The sequence below is a fragment of the Phocoena sinus genome, chromosome 10, assembly GCF_008692025.1.
Source record: "Phocoena sinus isolate mPhoSin1 chromosome 10, mPhoSin1.pri, whole genome shotgun sequence".
In the NCBI taxonomy this organism is placed as follows: domain Eukaryota; kingdom Metazoa; phylum Chordata; class Mammalia; order Artiodactyla; family Phocoenidae; genus Phocoena; species Phocoena sinus.
Genome location: NC_045772.1, coordinates 64,065,066 through 64,090,539, shown reverse-complemented (window position 1 = coordinate 64,090,539; position 25,474 = coordinate 64,065,066). Strand labels below are relative to the sequence as shown.

At 45.8% G+C, this 25,474-nt stretch overlaps 1 protein-coding gene and 1 long non-coding RNA gene across 2 annotated transcripts; one reads left to right on the top strand and one right to left on the bottom strand.

Annotated features, from left to right (window-relative positions):
• Nucleotides 1-550: 550 nt before the first annotated feature.
• On the bottom strand, nt 551-19,140 carry FAM186B (family with sequence similarity 186 member B). Its single transcript, XM_032645903.1, is given in 10 exon segments — nt 551-992; nt 1,516-1,544; nt 4,046-4,231; nt 4,941-5,119; nt 8,325-8,514; nt 8,998-9,610; nt 9,613-10,644; nt 12,779-12,961; nt 17,791-18,016; nt 18,838-19,140. Coding segments are annotated over 10 exon segments (2,745 nt in total). The 5' UTR covers nt 18,934-19,140; the 3' UTR covers nt 551-981.
• On the top strand, nt 3,062-12,785 carry LOC116760675. The gene is made up of 4 exons (XR_004351794.1): nt 3,062-3,895; nt 9,880-10,019; nt 10,364-10,535; nt 12,496-12,785. It is a non-coding gene; the product is annotated as an uncharacterized LOC116760675 (long non-coding RNA).
• Nucleotides 19,141-25,474: the final 6,334 nt, after the last annotated feature.

Below are 25,474 nucleotides of genomic sequence, written 5' to 3'. Positions count from 1 at the left end.
ATCCTCCTCTTCCTTCCAGAATTTCAACCTTAAGCAAGGATGGGTGTTCCATTCCTAAGAAACAGAATCACTGGATTGTGGGGCCTCTGAGAACAGGGTAATTTCCTAGCTAACGTTTTATCATGCCTGGTCCCTAGGTCTGGTCTGGCTAGGCGGGAGGAGGGGGAGGGGAGTGCAAGCGAGAGTGAGGATGGGGCGGTGCTCGTAAGCTGTATGAACCAACCAAAGTAGTGTCTTCCCTGAATTAAGACAATTAATTAACGGACAGGGATGGCCTCCTAAGCCCACACCGTCTAGATTTGGAACCTCCGTGTCTCTATTTCTTCCATCTTTGTCCTCACTTCTTAGAGATGCACTCACCTTTGCTCCCACACCCAGTCACACCTGGCTCTGACTTGTACTCAGTACCTTCTTCTGTTCTTACCTTCTGAGTTTCACGCTCATCATCAGTATATCTGTTACGTATTTTTCTGTGTCTCTGATTGATTTTAGAGTTACTGAGCCCTGCTGTGTGCCAGGCACTAATTATGGCCGTCTTGGCTGGTCGGCTCCCAGAGGGCAGACACAACACTGGGGGGATCCTCTGTGACTGGTGTCTAAGTCAGTGGCCAGGTGGTCATGCATCTGGTTTCAAAAATGAGTGAGTTGAGGAGGTGTGGGTTTTAGCAATGAGGCAGAAAATTTTAAAAATAAACACATCTCTATTTTATTAAAAATGTACAGTTTGGGGACTGAAGGAGAAAAGTAGTGTTTCTCAAAGTTCTAGGATTACTTAGCAGTACCCAGAGTGTTTGTTTAAAAACACCAGCTGGGAATCTGCATTTGGAACAACTTTGAGAATCACTGGTTAAGGCATGGAGCAAGGACTGCAATTGTCTCGATCCTTCTGGCTTTTTAGGGTTCCGGGGAAGGACTCGTTTGACTTTTTACAAACAAGCTCAGCTGGATCCTCTGGGTGTTCCTGGCCTTCCTTTCTTTGGGTCACTGAGGCACTGAAACAGTTAATACAGTTACCGGTTGGGAAGCAGATGAAACAAGGCCCTGAGATGTGAGTACCCACCCAGCCCACCCGAGAGCTTCCCTGGTCGTCTCTGGGAGACCAGTCCAGGGCTGGGCCCAGACTGACCCAGATGTGGAACTGCTTAACACAACATTTCTGCCACATCCCAGGGGCTCTGCTTCTTTTCTTGTGAATCTTCCTCCCGTTTCACGTTACAGAATACTCCCTCTTCCCTCCCCTCACTCTTTCCTGCTCCTTCCTACCCATCCACGTTTCTTCCTCTCCACCCCCATCTTGGTTCCTTCCCAGAAACCAAGTTATAAGCTCTCTCTTCTGTCGGCACCACGTTGGAAGTCTGTGAATCCATAATCACTGCATCTCAGCACACACGTGTGAACCATCGTGTACTTTGTGCAGAAACAGGCTCTGAGCAAGGGAGGGCAGGGCAGTTAGAGTCGAGGTTAAGATACTTCTCCAACTGCAGACAGCGCTCGGTGTGTACATAGCTATCTTACCTGTCAGACAGACAGTCCAGGGGAGACACCTGTAAGACAAAGCAGAAAAAAAGATCTTGGAGAAGGGCGTCTGCTGGTTTTTGAAGGACACGGTCCCAAATCACAGAGGAAAGATTAATAGCCCTTCCCCACATGCTGAGAGGACACCCCGGCAGGCGTTTGATGAGACAGGTTGCCAATGCCAGGCAGACCAGGAGAATGGGACAGTCGGTGCGAGGCTGGCCCTAGTTATGAAACTAGCTGGTGCTGTGAACTGGACAACTTGGCCAGGGGAGCTGGTGAGGTCAGCAGGATCGTGAAGAGGTGAGTGACCTGGACCCACACAACAGGTGGGCCTGCAGATTTGAGGTGGGCCAGGGGCAGGCGGCCAAAGAGAGGGTGCACTTTTGGGAGTGGAAGCAGTGTGTCTCCAGAGGTGCACACGCACAGAGAATGCACAAAGAAAGCAGCACGACCACCACCCTAGGGCAGCAGTAGGCTGGGCAGCGGCAGATTCTCATGCCACAGCAGCAAGATCCCAAGACAATGTAGGCAGCACCCACACTAAAATCTCAAGGACCAGCTTGACACACAGGTAGGTGGTGCCAACCTGGCATGTGGATAAAGAAGACAGAAGCATCAGGGCTTGGTCTCTATACCTGGTAGTGTGATAAACTGAAAAAACTGCTGTAGAGTTTGAAAAAGGGGAAGAAAATTGTATTCACCTAAATTCCCCTGGAAAGGAGAAACTGTCTTTGCTGGGAACAATATTTTGATTAGTGCTTAAGTCTGAAGCTGAGATCCCAGTGGCGGCATGGGTGTAGGTGGAACAGCTCTGCATGAGAGACGGGAAAGAGTTTTTGAATTTTGCATGTTAAACCAAAGAGAGAGGGGAAGAAAGGAGGCTGCTCTTCGGTACTGTTCACTGTGAGGCCCTTTCCCTATCGCCCCGCTAAATTTTCAGAAAGTTATGAAGATCGTGAAATGCTTGGGGTCAAGTGGAGTGTGTATACTTGATATTTATGTGCACATATTCACGTGTGCGGGGTTGGTGCCTCAGGTTGAAGCAGATGACGAGCAGAGCCCAGGCACTGGCAGGGATGCAGAGGGAGAGAAGGCGCTCAGAGAGGAGAGATACCACTATAGGGGTGCTAGAGGCAGGGGCAAGTTTAGCCAAATCTCAGCAGGGTGCGGCCCCAGTTGATTTCTGGGTGACTAAATTCTGCCAGTGTCGTTTTGGTTATTCTCAGTTCTGTATGCTGTATCCAAATCAACTAACAACAACAACAACAACAACACCACCACACACACACACACACACACACACACACGGAAACCCTTCAGGAACTGAAAACCAGGTATCTATGTACTAGGTGGGCTATAATGTTGATGTCCAGCTGGGACTCTCAGGCCCACTTCAGAGCGGAATCACAGCCAAGGACCAGCCTCCTTTTTTTTTTTTTTTTTTTGCGGTACGCGGGCCTCTCACTGTTGTGGCCTCTCCCACCGCGGAGCACAGGCTCTGGATGCGCAGGCTCAGCGGCCATGGCTCACGGGCCCAGCTGCTCCGCGGCATGTGGGATCTTCCCGGACCGGGGCACGAACCCGTGTCCCCTGCATCGGCAGGCGGACTCTCAACCACTGCGCCACCAGGGAAGCCCGGACCAGCCTCCTTTGATGTTGCCATGCCACCCCGTCTTCCCTAAGTTCCTGTCGAGAGGATGAGGGTGGCACCAGCATCTTGCAGCCTTGGTTCTGGTTAGGTCTACACTGGCAGGCATCAGTGCCCTCTCCCTGTCAAAGATATTATTGATTGCTTGCTGGATCTTAGTTCCCCAACCAGGGATCCAACCTGGGCCCTGGCAGTGAAAGCGCCGAGTCCTAACCACTAGACTGCCAGGAAATTCCCATCCCTGTCAAAGATCTTTAACTGGGGCAGGGCCAGGGCCACAAGAGGCAGCTGGGGTTAGTAATCTAGAAAGGCTCCTCGAAAGAGCCTTGAGTCTTCAATATTGACATCTTCAAGCCAAGAGAGGCAGAGTTGAACCTTCCTAACCAGAAAAGTCCCTTGTTGGCCCACTGAGTCCTGCCCGCCTCCCCTCAGCTGCTCTGCCCAGGGGCAGTTCTTGAAGGCAATAAGGAAATGACAATGCCAAAGACGGGCCCAGTTTATCCTGAGATTTTTGGTCTCTCTCATCTCTCCATACCTGCACCTGGCTCTCCTTGAGAATAACCCCCAGGCCTAGGGCAAGAAACACCTCTTGAGCAATTCACATGCAGCCCAGGAAGCAAGTGGGAAGGAATGACTTCTGTCGTGATCTTCTGAGATGCCGTGTGGAGTCCTTTGAGAGAACTAGAATGGTGCTGGCGTGGGGACCCAAGCTCATGGCCAATGAGGCAGGTAAGCATCTCTCTGTCTGATGTGGTACAGTAAATGAGGTCATTATTAATGTTTGGAAAGATAGCTGTTGGGCGGTTGGACACAGAAGTGTGTACCCTTGGTGGGCAGATCTCCCTGAATCCAGATTCACCGTCCAGGCTTGCATCTTACCAGGCCTTGAGGGACATCAAGCTTTTGTGGTAGGAGGAATGCACATCCAATGCCGACAGCCGGGGAATATCTGGGTACCCCCCTAGCTGGTCCCAGGACAGGCTGGTGGGGGTCTTCTTTTCTACTGGGTGACTGGAGGAGGCCACATCAGTCTTCCAGATGGCCTCCAGCTGGTTCCCCTGTTGGCTGGGGTGTGAAGGTTGAAAGTGTAAGAAGAGATGAGGAGGTCTTTACAGAAAGGGAGAGACTGGGAAGCAACAAGCTCTGCAGGGTTTTCTTCCCTTCTCAAATAGTTGTCACTGCCTTCCTTGCCGCATCTCTTCCCTTCCCAACTCTAAATCTCACCTCTTTGGGTCTCCTCTAGCTGAGGAGCTACTGGAAGAGGCTGCCGAGACAGCCCCTGTTCCTCCAGGCACATGCTCTGGGCCTGAAGCCCCGAACTGGCCACACTAGGGGGGTGTGGATGTGTCTCTTCTTGGCTGCCCAGAGACTTGTGGTGTCTCTCTTTGAGCCCAGGGGTCACGTGGTGGGAAGGATCAGGTTGATTTATATGGATGGACCAGTGGCAGGTGCCAGACCAATGCTCAGGGTGGAAATGGTTGTAAGTTCTCAGCTGTGGGTCCCAGGAGTCTTTCAGTTGCATAGTTTGAAACATACTTGGTCAGGCTGTGCCGTGAAGCCCACACACCACATACACACATACCCCCATCTGGGCCAATGGCCAGAGCTGGGCAGGCAGCTGAGAAGCTAGGTTCCTTGCAACTCATGGGGTGAGCTTTGCCTGTCTGTGCCTTCACTGAGCTGCCAGCCCGCCCCCCCACCCCGAGTCTGGTCACCCCTGCTCCCTGCCTCCCTCACCCACCTAGCCAGCTGCCCCTGGCTTCCGTGCATCTACTGGGCCATCCACAGGGGCACACATTGCTGGTGCTTGGTCATAAAGAGCTCCAGGTGTCGCTTGCAGGAGGGGCTGCTGGAATGGATGTTCCGCAGTAAGGATGGGGGAGGTTTGCTTTTCCTTGACTTTGGGGAGGTGACCACAGGGGTGTTCAGGTTAATGTTCCACTCCTGCTGGAGCTAAGAGGAACCAGCAGAGAGGCATCAGGGAGAAAGGAATTCATCCTCTCTCTAGTGCCAGAGGAGGCATTGCCTGACTTGGGGCAGAGCAGAAAGGGTGAGGCCCAGGGAATGCCTCCAATTAGATATGCCTGGGACCTCAGGGTATTGCATTTCCCAGAAATTCCTTGAATTGTTCTTTGCTGGTTTAGTTCCTGTTTTCTCCTTTGTTGTGGAGAATCTGGACAATGGGCAAAACAGCAAGGAAAAAACTAAAGGAAGCCAGAGCAGCTGGAACTGTGAGAGAGTCATGTTACCAGGCCAGGTTGTGTCAGGAATGCTCTCCATGTCTTGTCATTCAGCCTCTGCCCTGGCCCTGGGGAAGGAGCTGGAGGAACCCTCACAGCCATCTAAAGAATTAATATATATATGGTCCCTTTCCTTCTCAACCTCAAAACCAATTTAGCAAGTCAAGACACCTACAGGAGGTGATCAGGACTAATATAAGGTGACAGGAAACTGAATTGGGAGATATCCCCATGGCCAAGGCTCTTCCAACTGCCTTATGCCGGCACTTACACTGAATCCCTCAGGACACTGCTTCCCCCAGACTCTGGCCGTGGCTGCTCAGGACTCAGTGGGGTAACCTCCTGGCCCAGCCCTAGAGGAGATCTCAGCAGATTCTGAGTCACTGCTGCGGGATTCTGCAATCCCTCCAAGCCATCAGCTAGCCTCCTGTGGACCATGTCAGCACTCGCTGCTTTTCTGACCCTGGTAGCAGGGGAAAGAGTAGAGGAAACTGAAGGCAGACCTTAGAGAATAAAAATAGGTCAAACCCAATGGATTAAGACTCCGAATGACTTTGGACTCTCAACAGCAACACCAAAACCTAGAAGGCAATGAATGAGCAGTGCCTTCAAAATTGTGAGGGAAAATGAATTCTAACCTAGACTTCTGTATCCAGGCAAACTGTCAACTAAGAGTCAAGGGTAGGGGGGCTTCCCTGGTAGTGCAGTGGTTAAGAATCCGCCTGCCAATGCAGGAGACACAGGTTCAAGCCCTGGTCTGGGAAGATCCCACATGCCGTGGAGCAACTAAGCCAATGCACCACAACTACTGAAGTCCACATGCCTAGAGCCCATGCTCCATAACAAGAGAAGCCACTGCAATGAAAAGTAGACCCCGCTCGCCACAACTAGAGAAAGACCGCATGCAGCAACGAAGACCCAATGCAGCCAAAAAGAAAAAAATAAAATAAAAATAAAAGGATCTAAGGGTAGGGACTTCCCTGGTGGTGCAATGGTTAAGAATCTGGCTGCTGGGGACTTCCCTGGTGACCCAGTGGTTAAGACTTCACCTTCTAATGCAGGGGATGCATGTTTGATCCCTGGTCGGGGAGCTAAGATCCCACATGCCTTGCGGCCAAAAAAACCAAAACACAGAACAGAAGCAATATTTTAACAAATTTAATAAAGACTTTAAAAATGGTCCACATCAAAGAATCTGCCTGCCAATGCAGGGGACATGGGTTCAATCCCTGGTCCAGGAAGATCCCACATGCTGCGGAGCAACTAAGCCTGTGCGCCACAACTACTGAGCCTGTGCTCTGGAGCCCACGAGCCACAACTACTGGGCCCGTGCCACAACTACTGAAGCCTGTGCGCCCTACAGCCTAAGCACTGCAACTACTGAGCTCATGTGTCGTAACTACTGAAGCCCGCATGCTCTAGGAACTGAATGCCACAATTACTGAGATCCCACATGCCACAGAGCAACTAAGCCCATGTACCACAACTGCTGAGCCTGCACTCTGGAACCCACGAGCCACAACTACTGAAGCCTGTGCACCCTACAGCCCATGCACCGCAACTACTTAGCTCGTGTGCTGCAACTACCGAAGACCACGCACCTAGAGCCCATGCTCGGCAACAAGAGAAGCCACCGCAATGAGAAGCCTGCACACCACAACGAAAAGTAGCCCCTGCTCACCGTGACTAGAGAAAGCCCGCATGCAGCAAAGAAGACCCAACACAGCCAAAAATTTAAAAAAATTTAAAAGAAAAGAGTTAAGGGTAGATATTAAGTAAAGACATTTTCAGACAACCAGGGTCTCAATGATTTTACATGCCAGGAACCCTTTGTCAGGAAGTGACCAGAGGAGGTACTCCACTAAAACGAGGGAGACCTGGCATCTAGAAAGCAGGGGAGGGGCTTCCCTGGTGGCGCAGTGGTTAAGAATCTGCCTGCCAATGCAGGGGACACAGGTTTGAGCCCTGGTCCCAGAAGATCCCACATGCCGCAGAGCAGCTAAGCCCGTGCACAACTACTGAGCCTGCACTCTAGAGCCCACGAGCTACAACTACTGAAGCCCACGCACCTAGAGCCCATGCTCCACAACGAGAAGCCACCGCAATGAGAAGCTCGTGCACTGCAACGAAGAGCAGCTCCCGCTCGCTGCAACTAGAGAAAGCCTGAGTGCACAGTAACGAAGACCCAATGCAGCCAAAAAAAAAAAAAAGTTCTACCTCGTAACAACAAAAACAAAGCACATTAAAAAAAAAAAGGGCTTCCCTGGTGGCGCAGTGGTTGGGAGTCCGCCTGCCGATGCAGGGGACACAGGTTCGTGCCCCAGTCCGGGAAGATCCCACATGCCGCGGAGCGGCTGGGCCCGTGAGCCATGGCCGCTGAGCCTGTGCGTCCGGAGCCTGTGCTCCGCAGTGGGAGAGGCCACAACAGTGAGAGGCCTGCGTACCACAAAAAAAAAAAAAAAAAAAAAAGAGAGAAAGCAGGGGAGCTGTCCCCAGAGAGAAGCAAAGGGAGTCGCCAGCACGAGGGTGAAGAAGACAGCTGTGACCAAGCCTGAAGAGCAAGCAGATCAGACAAGAGCAGGACAGGGAGACCCACAGGGGAGGGAGAATCTGAGCACAGAGTCGGGACTGCAGGCTCCAACTACCTCCCCTCCAGAAGAAGCTTTCTTGTCTAGCTCCTTTTGAGGGTCCCTCCCTCTCTTGCTCTCCCCATATATGGAGATTGGAAAACTGGCCTTCCTTACACTCAGGCTGTCTCCTGCCTTCCCCTCTTCCTGGTTCAGAGGCTTTAATCTGCTCTCTTACTTCCCAACTGCTCCCCCACGCCCAGGTACACCCCACAGCCCCATGGCTCCACCCTGGCCCCATCCCTGCTGGCTGTGCTGACCCCTGAGAAGGTCGCCAGGTGGGAGGCCCACCGTGGGGAACATGGTCACCACGCTGCTCAGGCACTCTCGGCGCTTCTCCTCCAGGTCCCTCTGCTTGTCTGTCCAGGCCTGCAGCTGGAGGTTCTGCAGGCCGACGTCTTCCAGGAAGAGGTAGAGGTTCTGGGCCTTGTAGGCAGCCCCAGCTTCTCGCACAACTTGTACGTGGTTGATCACTTCTTGTCTGGGAAGAGAGGGAAGTGATTTAGTGGGTGAAGGAGACTCCTCCTGCCCCCAGCTCTCTGTTAACCAGAGATGACTGTGTGTCTGTGAGAGCTGGGGAAAACAGGGAACAGAGAACAGGAGGTGGTGTCAGGTGAGGAGGCTCGGGCTGGGCTGGAAACAGGAATAAAAGTAAGGCAAATGGGGGAGTGTGTTAGGCGGGTTACGGACAGGGCAGTAGGAAGACAGGAAGAAAGGCTTGCAGGAAAGCTCACTAGAGGGACAGCAGTGTGTAAGTGCTTGACCTCCCACACCTTCAGGGCTGCCCAAGGCTCCGAGGTCAGGTGTCCTTCACAGCTGCCCTTCCTCAGGGGGACCTTGTCCAGGCATGGGGTGATTCTCCCCATCCCACTTGCCCATGCTCCTCCTTTCTCACTGGGTTCTGGCTCTGCCCATATACTGCAGCGGTGTGGGTGGGTGCCGGTGGGTGCCAGGGAGGACCTACCGGAGGCTCTGGAAATGTCTGTAGAGGATGTACTTTTGGCACAGGCACCACAGCTTGAGCGCGTTCAGCTCCACGGCTGTGGTGGTGAGTTCCCGCACCTTGTTGCGCAGGTAGTGGGGCAGCCCCAGCTGATCCTCCTCAGTCAGGAGCTGCAGGTTCTTCCTCTGGGCCTCCACGTCCACGTGGTATACCTTCCCCTTCAGAGTTACTGGGGATGTGTGCAGGGCCACTTTTCGGAGGGATGTCCCTGTGACAGGAAGGGAGGCCGTCTTCTTGGGCTTCGTGGGAACACAGCGGGCCCGTGGTTTCTGAGTAAACTCGGCTGAACTCATGGTCCTCTGGTTTCCGGGGGCAGGCTGCTGGGTCTTAGGGGACCTGGGCAAGTGTGGCCTCCTGCGTTGGTGAGCAGATTGGGCTTGGCTTGGGGGAGGTGCCAGTGATGCCTCCTCCAAGTCCCTCCATCGACTGGTGGGCACGAAGCCCATTCTCTCCACGTCCCCTCCTGTCCGCTCCGGCCCCCTCCATGGGCCCCCTTGCTCCTGGGCCAATCTCCACTGCCACCCCCTTGCTGCTTCCCCCTGCTCCCACTGCCGCTGCTTCTCCCGGTGTCCCACTCCAGCAGGGCCCACTTCTCTTGCCACTGCAGCCACATCTCCTCCTCCAGCCACTGCTGCCTTCGCCTCTCCCAGCTGAGTTCCTCTTCCCAGTGCTCTGCCTTGCTCTCCAAGGCCACCTTCCTAGAGCTCTCTGGGGACAGCTGCTTCTGAAAATGGGACTTCATCTGGAGTCCTTCCTTCTCCTGGGTCACTTCCTGGAAGAAGTCCTTCTGGTCTTTGACTTTGTGGCCTGGGCTTTCTGCTGATGGTCTTTCCCATTTCTTAGGAAACTTGTGATCCATGGAGGATGGCAACACAGGCTGAAGATTTTCAGTGTCCTTGCTGCTGTACACATCTGCAATCCTTGAATGCACAGTCATGGTGGAAAGTGGTTGACATGTGGAAGGCCTAGCACTACTATCCCAGGTCATGGCCAGGCGACTTGGGGAGAGTGGTGAAAACTGCTCCTCCTTCTTGGGTTCCTGTTGGGTTTCCTCTATGACTGCTTCTTTCTTTCGGAGGGCCTCTTTCTTGGCAGGGGCTGGGGAGTCAACCAAGATCTTGACTGAGTATTCTGCTTGACCTCTAGCAGACTGAGCCTTGTTCAGCTGGAACTCTAAGGCATGCTTCCTCAGGAGAAGGTCATGGTACTTTCCCCCTAGAATTTCTACCTGCTTTAGTAGGGCATCTCTCTTACTCTTGAGGACTTGGAGGGACTTCTGGAAGTACAGCCTCTGGCTGCTGAGTTCTTTGGTCATCTCTATTTTCAGCTGCCTGTATTTGGCCTCCAGACTTCTGTTCTTGTGCTGGAGCATCAAGGCCTTGTTGAGGTTCTCAACCACAGCAGACATGTACCTGATGGCCCGAACCTCCCCCTGGTTGAACATCGTGGAGTCCAGGAGTTCCTGCAGCATGGACTTCACCTCGGAGACCCTTATGCAGGTAGTGTGCTTGTCCTGGAGCATCTGCTCTGGGCTCAGTGGCTGAGGGCAGGATATCACTTTTTGTGGGCTTTGTTCCCGCCAGCCCTGCCAGAAGGTGTGTTTGGATACTAGGAGAGGTGGAGAGGACAAAGGCAATAAACTCCCATGGATCCAAGGATTATACTGATTCTCCACACCCTGCTTGGCCAAATTCCCATCCAACCTTCTTAGGGCTTTGGCAATAAGGAGTTGGGGCATTATATGAGGCCAGGGGAGATATTGTCAGGAGAGATCTCTGCTGGGCTCAGAGCTTGCTCAGAGCTTACCTGTCAGGGTCTGTCAGCTCCACAGCACCTGCAGGACCCAGAGGGGTCTGGACCTATTCGATCCAGTTCAACCCAATTCAACACACCCCTGATCCTCCATATTTCCCTGGAGTAGAGTGATTTTTCTAATCATGCTACTTCCCAGTCTCAATACCTCTGTTTGGCTACCTATTGCCAACTATCTAAATTCTGGAAGCCCACCTGGACTTAGACTCTAGATCACCTGGGAAGTTGTATTTCCCTTTCCTGTTACCACTGGACTGTGTTTGTAGAGAATTTATCATGTGGTCCTCCAATGGTTTACATTCTTTTATAATGACTAATGTCTTTCTCCATTTTGGGGGTCATGAATTCCTTTGATACTTTGATGAAAGCAGGAAAATGTACATAAACACCGATTGTGCACTTTGTGTTCAAACCCATTCATATGCAGACTTCAGCTCCTCAGGGATGGTCCACGGTCATAGTTGTATCCCCTTGGATCTACTATGTATAGAGCTGCTGGAGTGATTATCTTGGAGCATCAATTCATTTCTCATTCAGTGAACATCACTGGCAGACAAAACACTGGCTAACTTTGGATGAGGGGCCAAAGGAAATATGGAAATTAAATGACACTGAAATCAAGCCAGCATTTAGCTAATACTGTCAGAGAGGCCATATGCTCTAACGGTTCAGAGCATGGATTCTAGAGTCAGATAACTCGGACTTGAATCCCATCCCTACCACTTGCCTTAGGCAAGTTTCCTAACTTCTCAGCACCTCTATTTCTGAAAAATGGGGATAATCATAGCATTTACTTCATGGGACGTAAGTAGATTATGCATGTTTAGTACCAAGCACTGTACCAGGTACCTAGAAAGTGCTCAATAACTAATCCCTAAAAAAATGAATAAGACACAGCCTTTGCCCTCCAGAAATTTATAACCTAGCAAGGAAATAAATCAAGTAAACAAATAACTATATTTCAAGACATAATATGACAAGGATAGTAGGAGACATTGTCTCCTTCTCCTCCACCTTTCCTTGCTTCCTCCCTCCCCCAGCTATCGACCTTGCTTAACTGGTAAGGAACCTGGCCATGAAAATCAATGGTAAAATGATAATGTCAGCTCTTGTTTATTAAGCCCTGAGTGTGTGTTCTGAGCACAGTGCCAGATGCCTCACACCACGTGCAACCCTGTAAGGTAGACAATGCTCTCCTCACTTTGCATATGAGGAAAGTGAGGTTCAGAGAGAGGAAGTAACTTGCCCAAAGTCACACAGCTAGAAATTGGGATTCAAACTCAGGTTTGTCTGACTCCGAAGCCCATGCTCTCGAGTAAGATTAAGAAGCCAGAAAACCTATGCGTGGGGCCTAGGTTTGCCACAGGCTTTCCTTGTGGATCCTTCTCTCCTCTGAGCTTCAATGTTCTCATCTACAAAATGTGGCAGTTAGATAATCCGGGCCCATTCTAGTGCTGAGAGCAGTGATATTTCAAGGTTGAGCCATGTTGCTGACTGGCTACTTCTGGAGTAGCCACAATCGAGAAGGTTCTAGAAGGGCCTCCAGCTGAGTCTCACCAGACTGCTTGGCTCTGCATCTGGGTTTGGTTTAAGGAAAGGACGTTCCTCTAGCTCTAGCTATAAACTCCACCCTTTCTGACCTTCCAGCCTTGTTCCCCAGAACCTGCACGAGGCCGCAGCTCCAGGGACCACCAACGAAGACCTGTCTCCACATCACACCTTCCTTCAGCCCTGAGGGACAGCCCAGAACTGCTCACTTCTCAGCTTGGGTCCACCACCCCAAACTCTTACCACTGACCATCCATCTCAGCTAAAGCTTTTGTTATGGAGGAGAATTAGAAAGACTCCCATAGACCCTGGTGTGTGACTTCTTTCCTTGAGATGGCATCTGCCCCACCCAGCTCCCCTGCCAGGTGCTCCTGGAACCTACTTTGTGCCCCTTTCCTTTGTCCTTCAATGAGAGTGGAGCAGAGGGAAATGAGAGACTCGACGCCTCCTTTGGTGGCGATGAGGGAGAGAGGTAACCCCTTCTCCATCACCTCGATCCATTCATCCAGGGCTTCCTCTTCCTCCTCACTCTTCCTGTTCCTGATCTCATAGGTCAGACTGTCACCTGGAGAGAGAGTGGGAGATGCAGGCTGAGAATAGTCTGTCCTCTAGGGAGCCCCAAATAGCCCTATAGGATAGGGGTTACACCAGCCGGCTTTGAGGTTGGATTGGTTTAACCTCTTATTAGCTTGAGCAAGTCACTTATTTCCCTAGCCTTAGTATCCTTGCCAAAAAAGTGTTGGGTATGGATTAAATGAGATAATACTAGTGAAATGATTAACATGAGACCTGCCATGTAGAAAATATGCATAGACATAAAACAGCACTGTTGTACTACAAGGCCAGCAATGTGCCTATCTTGTTATTGCTCTATCCTCACTGCCTAGTCCAATATCTGGACAATTAAATGAATTAACTGCAGTCAACAGCCCTGCTTAGTTCTTGGGGGCAGCTGAAGGACCACTGAACCGAGAGCTCCTCAGGGGCAGGACAATGTGAGTAGGGGTAGGGCATATCCGTATACCACCTTCCTCCAACACTGCAGCATCCACCATACCTCACACCAGACTGAGGTCTCCTGATCGGATAACTCTGATCTTAACAGGGGTAGCATCTGGCTCCAGGGCTGCATGCAGCTGGTCCACACCCAAATGGCTATACCAGTTGCTTACAGCTGGCATCAGTGCTGTTTGGCTCAGTATCCATTCAGTACTTTGAATATCACCCTTGAGTCCCTCTATAAAATAGCTAGTGTGCTTCACAAAAAACAATTAGAACTAATAAACAAATTCAATAAACTTACAGGATCCAAAATCAACATATAAAAGTCAGTTGCATTTCTACACACTAACAATTAACTATCCAAAAAAGAAATAAAGAAAACAATCCCATTTACAATAGCATCAAAACAATAAAATACTTAGGAATACATTTAACAAAGGAGGTGAAGGATCTCTACAGTGAAAACCATAAGACATGAATGAAAGAAATTAAAGAAGACACGTGTAAATGGAAAGATAACCCATGTTCATGGATCAGAAGAATTAATATTGTTAAAATGTCTATACTACCCAAAGTCATCCATAGATTCATTGCAATCCCTATCAAAATCTCAATGGCATTTTCCACAGAACTAGGAAGAACAATCCTGAAATTCATACGGAACCACAAAAGACCCCAAATAGCCAAAGCATTCTTGAGAAAGAAAAACAAGGCTGGAGGCATCACACTACCTGATTTTAAGCTATATTACAAAGCTATAGTAAACAAAACACTATGGCATGGGCATATAAACAGACACATAGATAAATGGGCCAGAATCAAGAGCTCAGAAATAAACCCATGCATATACGGTCAGCTAATATTTGACAAGGGAGCCAAGAACACTCAATGGGGAAAGGATAATCTCTTCAATAAGTGGTGCTGGTAAACGTGTACATTTACATGCAAAAAAATGAAATTGGGGCTTCCCTGGTGGCACAGTGGTTGAGAGTCCGCCTGCTGATGCAGGGGACACGGGTTCGTGCCCCGGTCCGGGAAGATCCCACATGCTGCAGAGCGGCTAGGCCCATGAGCCATGGCCACTGAGCCTGCGTGTCTGGAGCCTGTGCTCCGCAACTGGAGAGGCCACGACTGAGAGGCCTGCGTACTGCAAAAAAAAAAAAAAAAAAACGAAATTGGACTCCTATCTTATACCACTCACAAAAATTAACTCTAAATTAATTAAAAACTTAAATACAAGCCTAAAAGAAAACATAGGGGAAAAGCTTCTTGATATTGGTCTTGGCAATGATTTTTTTTTGGGTATGACATCAAAAGCAAAGGCAACAAAAGCAAAAATAAATAAGTGGAACTACATCAAATTTAAAAGTTTCTGCACAGTAAAAGAAATGATTATCAAAGTGAAAAGCCTCAACCTACAGAACGGGAGAAAATACATGCAAACCATGTATTTAATAAGGAGTTAATATCCAAAATCTATAAGGAACTCACACAACTTAATAGCAAAAAAACAAATAATCTGATTAAAAGATGAGCAAAGGATATGAATAGACATTTTTCTAAAGAAGATATACAAATGGCCAACAGGTATATGAAAAGGTGTTCAACATCACTAATTATCACGGAAATGCAAATCAAAGCCACAACGAGATAGTACCTCAGACCTGTTAGGATGGCTATTATGTATAAAAGACGAGATAACAAGCAATGGTGAGGACCTGAAGAAAAGGGGACCCTTGTGCACTGTTGGTGGGAATGTAAATTGGTATAACCATTTTGGAAACCAGTATGGAGGTTCCTAAAAAAATTAAAAATAGAATTACCATATAGTCCAGCAAGCCCACTTCTGGGTATATATCCATAGGAAACAAAATCACTGTCTCCAAGAGATTTCTGCATGCCCATGTTCACTGAAGCATAATTTACAACAGTCAAGACATGGAAAAAACCTAAGTGTCAGTCAGTGGATGAATGGATAGAGAAAATGTAGTATATATAATGAAATACAGATAGTCCCCAACTTATGATGGTTCAACTTATGATTTATTGACTTTACAATGAGGCGAAAGTGATACACATTCAGTAGAAGTCATGCTTTGAATTTTGATATTTTCCCACGCTAGTGAAATATGGTACAATACTCTCTCATGATGCTAGGCAGTAACAGCAAGCTACAGCTCTAAGTGGCCACAAAATCACAGGGGTAAACAACGGATACACTTACAACCATCTGTATGCATACAGTCATTCTGTTTTTCACTTTCAGTATAGTCTTCAATAAATTACATGAGATATTAAACACTTTATTATAAAATAGGCTTTGTGTTAGATGATCTTGCCCAACTGTAGGCTAATGCAAGTGTTCCGAACACATTTAAGGTAGGCTAGACTAAGCTGTGATGTTTGGTAGGTTAGGTGTATTAAACGCATTTTCAATTTATGGTATTTTCAACTTATGATAGGGTTATTGGGACATAACCCCATCATAAGCTAAGGAAGATCTATATTATTAAGTCATAACACAGAAGGAAATCCTGCCATTTGCAACAACATGAATGGACCCTGAGGGTATTACACTAAGTGAAATAAGTCAGACAGAGAAAGAAAGACAAATACCGTATGATCTCACTTATATGTGGAATCTAAAAAAAGTTGAACTCACAGAAACAGAGAGTAAATTGGTGGTTATCAGAGGCTGGGAGGTGAGAGAAATGGGGAGATGTTGGTCAAAGGGTACAAACTTTCGGGCTTCCCTGGTGGCGCAGTGGTTGAGAGTCTGCCTGCCAATGCAGGGGACACGGGTTCAAGCCCTGGTCTGGGAAGATCCCACGTGCCACGGAGCAGCTGGGCCCGTGAGCTACAAATACTGAGCTCTGCGCGTCTGGAGCCTGTGCTCCGCAGCAAGAGAGGCCGCGACAGTGAGAGGCCCGCGCACCGCGATGAAGAGTGGCCCCCGCTTGCCACAACTAGAGAAAGCCCTCGCACAGAAACGAAGACCCAACACAGCCAAAAATAAATAAATGAATAAATAAATTAAAAAAAAAAAAAAAAAAACCAGATAAGTTTCAAAAAAAAAAAAAAAAAAAAAAAAAGAAAGGACTTAAATGTTTAAAAAAAAAGGTACAAACTTTCAATTATAAGATGAATAAGTTCTGGAGATCTAATGTACAGCATGGTGACTACAGTTAATAACACTGTATTGTATACAGGCATACCGCATTTTATTGCACTTTGCTTTACTGTTGTTTGCAAATACTGCATTTTTTAAAAATTGAAAGTTTGTGCAAACCCTGCATTGTCAGATGATGGTTAGCACTTTTTTAAAAATTTTTTAATTTATTTACTTATTTATTTATTTATGGCTGTGTTGGGTCTTTGTTTCTGTGCAAGGGCTTTCTTTAGTTGCGGCAAGCGGGGGCCACTCTTCATCGCGGTGCGCGGGCCTTTCACTATCACGGCCTCTCTTGTTGCAGAGCACAGGCTCCAGACGCGCAGGCTCAGTAATTGTGGCTCACGGGCCTAGTTGCTCCGCGGCATGATGGGATCTTCCCAGACCAGGGCTCGAACCCGTGTCCCCTGCGTTGGCAGGTGGACTCTTAACCACTGCGCCACCAGGGAAGTCCCCGATGGTTAGCACTTTTTAGCGATAAAGTATATTTAATGTACATTGTTTTCTTAGACATAATGCTATTGCACACTTAATAGACTACAGTAGAGTATAAACATAACTTTTACAGGTACTGGGAAGCCAAAACATTCACATGATTCACTTTATTATGATATCCACTTTATTGTGGTGGTCTAGAACTGAACCTGCGATATCCAAGGTATGCCTATATTTGAAATTCGCTAAGAGAGTAGATTAAATATTCTCACCACACACACAATAAAGGGTGACTATGTGAGGTGATATGTTATTGTGATAATCATTTCACTATATACATATGTTTATAAAATAATCACATGTACACTTTAAATTTACAATGTTGTTTGTCAGTTATATCTCAATAAAGCTGGAAAAATAAAAATTGAAACAGCTAGTGTGAGTTTGCACTTAGGTTCTATCTTACTAAAAAATGAGATGTAATAATGAACCCAGGACTTAGGCTTCATCACATATGCACCTAATATCACAATCTATTATGTTTTGGACAATGACATGTTTGTCTCTCTAGGGAATAGAGGTGATATGCTACGACATGAGTGGGACAATGTTTCACTGGAGAGGCGCTGCGATGTGTCTTTTGCGCCCTCTGCACCCACCACCCTGCACTCCCCTCCCAGCAAATGCTGACCTAGGGTAGGGGAAAGGAGGAGGCTGAGTGAGCTGGGACCAGCATCTTGGGGGGGAAGGCACCCGCCCTCAGGACTGCACCCAGCCTGCAAACTCACCCCAGTCGCCTAGCCAGTGGAGAATTTCATACAAGTGCTTTTCTTTAGTCTTAGCATCATTGGAGAATGAGGTAATTTTCTCCAGCAAGATGAATCTGTTCTTGCCCTTTTGCTCTGTCTGGTGAGATTTTGCCTTTTTTTTGAAATCATATCCTAATTCTTCCTGGAAGCGGCTGATGACACAGCTGACATTGTCCAAGATGTCTGAGAGCTGGGAAGAAATATCCTATATGGGGGGCAGCAGACTGTAGTGTTTTGGGGTGTGAACTCTGGTGCCAGATGCCATGTCCTAGTAGTGTGATCTTAGACAAGTCAGTTAATTTCTTGGGGCCTCAGTTTTCTTATTTGTAAAGTGTAGATAATTATAGTACCTGTGTCACAGGGGTTTTGTAAAGATTAAATGAACCAGTATTTGTAAAGCACTTAGGACAGCACCTGGCACATAAAATAAGTGTTAGCTCTAATTACTGTCATTTTGATTATTAAGACCAGCTCGGGGAGAGAATACTAAAAATCCACAGCAAACATTTCTTCAGAATTTCAGAATTTGCTGGGGACTTCTGGACATCTCCCCTCACAAGGATCCAGAGGCCACAAACTAGAAAAATGAGGCCCCAAGAAACCCTCAGGATCAGAGGCCCCCGTTAAAAAAATGCACCAGAGGCTCACGTGCAGGGTGATTTGAATCTTTGGCCATTTCCCTGTGAGTTTCTAGGGCTCAGCTTGGGGCACTCTGACAGGTTGCCAAGAACAGACCCCAATCAGGAACTCTGGGCTCCTCCTCCTGCCCTGGTAGGACCCACCACGATGTGTCTCAGGGCCAACCTAGGGCTTCCCTGTGGGCTGTCTGCTTCCTGGGCCCATCCCTGCCTCGGGGACAGTTTGATTCCAGCTCACCCTCCACTAAACTGTCCACAAACCCAGCTTGCTGAGGATCCCAGGACCCCTGAGGGCCCAGAGCTGGAATCTTACCCAAATCTGGGCTCAGTCCCTAGCCTCCACATCAGACCCCAACAGAAGGGTGACACCCTCATCTCAAGGGGTTACCTCCTGAGCCCGAGTTAGTTGGGCAGCCTCAATTCTTGAGATGATGGCTTTCACCGACACAGGGGTCACCAACAGTGGGGGTTCGTCTTTCTCCATTTGGGATCACTCTGTCAGTCACAAAGATGTCCGGTGTCTCTGGTACAGGGGCCTGGACACACGATGTTGGCTGCTTGGGGGTTAAGGACTCCAGGGCAGCTTCTGAGTACCCTCTTCCTAGCCACAGCTCCCTGTAACTGCCAGACATCACTTTCCAACTGACCTTCTTTTCTCCAGTGACATCATCAGGTTGATTGGAAGAATGACTCCCTGTCATCTATCTGCTTGATTATCTAGCTTTTTAATCCATCACCTAATATATATTAACTTGACCTGTTGCTTTTTAAAAATCATTAAATGTCATGCTCCCAAACTAAATATTAACGGCTAAAAGTAGGAAACAGCAATTAGAAAAAGTTCTTTTCCCAAAGAACTTTTAATTAAAAAAAAATTACAGCCCATCAATAACTAATGGGAATATATTTCAATTTGCACCAGGGGTCAGGGCTTAACCAACACTGTCACTGAAGGTAATTATCAGTGCCAGAGGCCTTTTTAAAACAAATGATTAAAATGGACATCACTGTATGCCCAGGACTAGAACTTTGCCTGGTATATAGTAGGCACTTAATAAACATTTGTTGAATTAATGAATCTGTAAGTAAAAATACATATATGTGCAAATTATTCTTCCATGTTACTGAAACATTTAACAGATAAGGAATTAAACATTGTAACTTCAGTTCTTAGCAGTGCCATGGCCACTTAACAACTTGTCACCTGACACCCACCTGTCTTTTACATACTATCATTCATTCACTTATTCAAAGTTAATTCTTTCATTGCCTCACTTACTCAACGAACACTTATTGGTAACGTTCTATGTTCCAGGCATGGGGCTAGATGCTAGAAATACAAAAAACAGTGAGACCTAGTTCTGTCTTTGAGGCAGTCACACCCTGGTTTATGGATACCTGTCTATCTATACATCTGGCACTGGATGGTCCTTTAATCCCTTATGATTTCAGAGCATGTTGTAGGTTACAAATAACTTATTTATCCTTACAAACATGTAGAGCCAGCTGAGGCTCATAGTTATGAGACTTATCTAAAGTTACAGAGCTGGGAAGTACAGACTCAGGACTTCAACCTGCTTTTCTGATTCCCAATCTGAGGTCCTTTCCCCTTTTCTCCCTTTCTCTCCCTCCCCACTTCTTCTTTCTTTTACATATAATCATACTGATAATTAGATCACAAATAGGTACTTCCCTGGTGGTCCAGTGGTTAAATCTGCCTTCCAATGCAGGGAATGTGGGTTCAATCCCTGGGCAGGGAACTAAGATGCCACATGCCGCGGGACATCTAAGCTGGCGAGCTCTAGAGCCCACGTACCACAGCTAGAGAGCCCGCGTACTGCAATTACTGAGCCCATGCACTCTGGAGCCTGTGTGCCACAACTAGAGAGAAGCCCGTGCACCACAACGAAGAGCCCGTGTGCCGCAACGAAAGATCCCACATGCCGCAACTAAGACCCGATGCAGCTAAATAAGTTAATTAATTTAAAAAAACCCATACATTTATTTAAAAAATTAGATCACAAATAAATGATCTAAACAAGCCAATTAAAAGATAGATTATAAGATTCAATTAAGAAAAACCCAATACTCAACTATGTTCTGTCTACAAGAAACACACTTTAAATAAAAAGATACATATACATTAAAAAATGAATAGAAATAAACCATGCTAATACTAATCAAAAGAAAGCTAGAGTGGCTATATTAATTTCACATTTTAGAACAAGAAAGATTAGCAAAGATAAAAAGGGAGGGATATTCCGTAATGATAAAGGTGTTAACTAATAAAGATAACATAATCTTTTATATATATATATATATATATATACATATATATATATATATGCCTAATAAGATAGCTTCAAAATACATGAAGTGAAAAACTTACAGAAGTGAAAGGAGAAATGGATAAATCCACAATTAGAGTTAGAGATTTCAACACTTTTCTTTCAGGAATTGGAAAAAGTAGAAAAAAAAAAAGTAAGGATATAGAGGTTTTGAAAAACACTATCAACCAGCTTGACTCAATTGACATTTATAGAACATCTCACCCAACAACAGCAGGATGCATTATTTCCAAATGCATATGGAATAATAATCTGGACCATAAAACAAATATCAATAAACTTAAGAAGATTAGAATCATATAAAATATGTTCTCTGATCACAATGGAATTAAACTATAAGTCAATAATTGAGAGATATCTGGGAAAATTCCCAAATATTTGTAAATTAAACAACACACTTCTATATAATCCATGAATCAAAGCAGAAATGACAAGGAAAATTATGAAATTTTGAACTGAGTGAAAATGAAAACATGACATATCAAGATTTGTAGGATACTGCCAAAGCAGTGCTTAGAGGAAGAAACTAGATAAGGAAGAACAGAGAAACTCAAGCAGAAGGAAATAATATGGTTAAGAATAAAATAAATAAAACAGAAAACAAACAAACAAAAATGGAGAAAATCAATGCAATTACCAAAACCTGGTTTTTTGAAAAGATTAATAAATTGATAAAGCTTTAGCCAGCTTTTACCAGGGGAAAAAAAAGACACAATTTACAAACATCAGGAATAACAAGGGGACATCATTACAGACTCTACAGTGGGAATAATAAGAGAGGATTACGAAAAAATGTTATGCCAATAAACTTGGTGAATTAGACAAATTCCTTTAATAGATATATCTATTGAAGCTCAATAAGAAAGAAAACCTGAAAAGCCCTCAATCAACCACAGATATTAAATTAATAATTAAAAACCTTTCCTTCAAGGAAAACTCCAGCCCCAGACAGCTTTATTGGTAAAATTTTTGTCAAACATTTAAGGAAAACATAATACAACTCTATATAAACTCTTTGAGAAAACTGAACAGTATGGAACACTTCTCAAATCATTTTATTCGGTTAGCATTACCTTGCTACAAAAGCCAGACAAAATATTACAAGAAAAACACAGACATAACATAGACATAAAAGAAAATAAAATGGAAGCTGCTGACAGGAAAAAAATTATCTGCAAAACATGTATTTGATAAAGGACTTGTATCCAGAATATATAAAGAACCACTATAACTCCATTACAAGAAGGAAAACAATCCAGTTTTTAAATAGGTAGAAAATTTGAATAGACACATCACTAAAGAAGATATTCAAATGGTAAATAAGCACATGAAAAGATTCTCAGCGTCATTAGGGAAACAAAACTACGACTTGTTAACCTGTGACAAAGTGAGAGAGTGGCATGGACAGATATACACTACCAAACGTAAAATAGATAGCTAGTGGGAAGCAGCCGCATAGCACAGGGAGATCAGCTCGGTGCTTTGTGACCACCTACAGGGGTGGGATAGGGAGGGTGGGAGGGAGGGAGACGAAAGAGGGAAGAGATATGGCAACATATGTATATGTATAACTGATTCAGTTTGTTATAAAGCAGAAATTAACACACATTGTAAAGCAATTATACCCCAATAAAGATGTTAAAAAAAAAAAAGTGAGGATACCAAGTGTTGAGGATGTTGGGAAAGTGAAACCCTTGTATATTACTGGTGAGAATGTAAAATGGTACAGCCACTTTAGAAAAGTGTTTGGCAGTTTTTTAAAAGTTAAGTATACATTATCACACAATTCCCATTCCTAAGTATTTACCAAAGAGAAATGAAATTTACCCAAGAGAAATGAAAACATATGTCCACACACAGATCTATATGCACAAATATTTATAAACAGCTCTATTTGTTATAGCTCAAACCTACAAACAACCTAAATGTCCATTAACTGGTGAATGCATAAACAAATTGCCGTATGTCCATGCAAGAAATATACTACTTCACATTAAAAAAGAATGAACTGGGCTTCCCTGGTGGCGCAGTGGTTGAGAGTCTGCCTGCCAAGGCAGGGGACACGGGTTTGTGCCCCGGTCCGGGAAGATCCCACATGCCGCGGAGCGACTGGGCCCGTGAGCCATGGCCGCTGAGCCTGCGCGTCTGGAGCCTGTGCTTCGCAACGGGAGAGGCCACAACAGTGAGAGGCCTGCGTACTGCAAAAAAAAAAAAAAAGAATGAACTACTGATACATGCAACAACATGGATAATCTCAAAAGCTTTATACCAAGTGAAAGAAGGCAGGCACAAACTACCACACACTGTATGACTCCATTCATACGAAATTCTAGAGATGCAAAACTATAGTGACAGAAAGCAGATCAGTAGGTGACAGGAGCCAGATGAGGGAGAAGCGACTGACTGCAAAAGGGAACAAAGAACGTTTCTGAGGGAAGGAAATGTTTTATGTCATGATTATGGTGGTGTTTACATGACTGTACCATTTGTGAAAATTCACTGTACCCTACACTTAAAATTGGTGAATTTTATTATGTGTAAACTATACCTCAATAAAGCTGATTTTTAAAAATGCAATGTTTTATAATGCCCAAGACTGTGGCGGGATTGTGGTCAGACAGTGCAAGGGGCTGGAAGTTAGGAGGGTATAAGGAAATAACTCTTTCTCTTTTCTCAGGTGGCAAGTCTTCTCTTTTTTCCTTCCCTTTACCCTTGGGGCTGGGATGCTCCCTCCTCCAAGCCCCTCTCCCATGCAGTTCAGGCCAGTAGCAGCTCCTTCACCACAGTTCAAGGGTCACACTAGTTGATCACTAGCCCAGAAGAAATGTTTCTAAACCTTTTTTAAAAAAGCAGCTAACCCCCTTTTGCAAGCAAAGCCTTCTGTAGAACCTCACAGATAAAAGCAATGTCTTATTAGAATACATTTGTAAGTTCAACTTCATGATATCTCTGTATTATAAAATCATTCGATATCAACAAGCTTGTTCTGACAAACCCAAAAATTTGATACATAGGACATTTGAGTGTATATATTTTTAAACTACTGTTTTAAAAATATTTAAAATATATTTAAAGTTTCTGGGTAAAAATGGTAGATTGAACACACGTATCTAATTTTGTTCTACTAAAAATATACTAAAACTATAGCAAAGGGATTTTTTTAAGGCATAAGTGCACAAAGACAGGGAAACAGGAGAGGAGACAAGCAAAATACTTTAGGAAGCTGTTAAGCATATGGATGAGTGGTTGCTGATAGACTAGAGAAGGATGAATCCTAAGGCAGAAGTGGGGCAACCATATGGCAAATGGAATTAGTTGTGCCAGATTGCTGACCACCCCAAGAAGGAAATCCTAAAGATGTGACATCAGAGGTTCCCTGCAGTGAAGCTCTTGGAGACAAGCCCCACCCATGTACCTCAACCCACAGAGCACAAACGCTTCTCACTGGGATTTTGGTAACCCATCCTTAAATGTGAGCAGACAACCAGGGATTATAAGACCTTCAAGCAAAGAATCTAACATGAAAGAGATCAAAACCACAGAAAAAGAAATTTAGAGAAAACAGTGATTATGCAAGAGAAGAAAACTTAAACCATCATTAGTAGTGTCGGAGATAAGCTATTGCAACATTGAAACAAAATAATATGCTATAAAAAGGAATAGCTGGAGAACAAAAATAAAGTGAAAGTAATAAAAGTCTTTAAAATATTGAAAAACTCAGTAGAAGAATAGGAAGATTTGAGGAAATCTCCCAAAGACAAAGTAAAAAAGATGAAAAGTAGGAGAGAAAAACAAGAAATGAGAAGGACCAGTCCAGCAGATCCATCATCTGAATTATAGGAGTTCCAAAAAAGAAATAAGAAAGAAAATGGAATTGAAGAAATCACTAGTGGAATGATTCAAGATTATTTCCCAGAAGTTAGGGGCACTGAGTGCCCAGCACTACAAATAGCTTCTCTAAGACATATCACTGCCATTTTAGAACCCTGGAGACAAGGAGAGGTTCAGAGAGGGGGTAGAGCCCTTGCTCCACAACAAGAGAAGCCACTGCAACGAAGAGTAGCCCCCGCTCGCCACAACTAGAGAAAGCCCACGCACAGCAACGATGACCCAACACAGCCAAAAATAAAAATAAATAAATAAGTAAATTAAAAAAAAAAAAAACTAAAAATAAAAAGTGACTGATAAAAGTTTATGGAACCTCTGAACCACTTCTGCTGTGCCTAGAGGTCTCAATAATAATGTTTGAAAACAACAGGACTAGGCCTTCATTTGAGGCCATCTAGGTATTACAATGAAAACCAGATGAAGTTTTCGAATTCCCTGGTGGTCCAGCGGTCAGGACTCCTCCCTTCCACTACAGGGGGCATGGGTTCCATCCCTGGTTGGGGAGCTAAGATCCCCCCACGTCACAGGGCGCTGCCAAAAACAAAAACAAAACACCCACATGAAGTTTCTCTCTACGTCGGCCCCAAGAATGACTCTCTCTTCCTTTCCTCCCATTTGTCACCTTTAATTTAGGACTTCTACTTCGTATTTGTTGCTTTCCTACCTCTCCCCTGCTAGACTCTAAGCGCCTTGGAATTGGACCCAGGTGAGAGTTCTTTGTATCTTCAGGACCTAGCACAGTACCAAGCACGGAGCACAGGCTCAATTAAGTGTTGATAAATAAAGGAA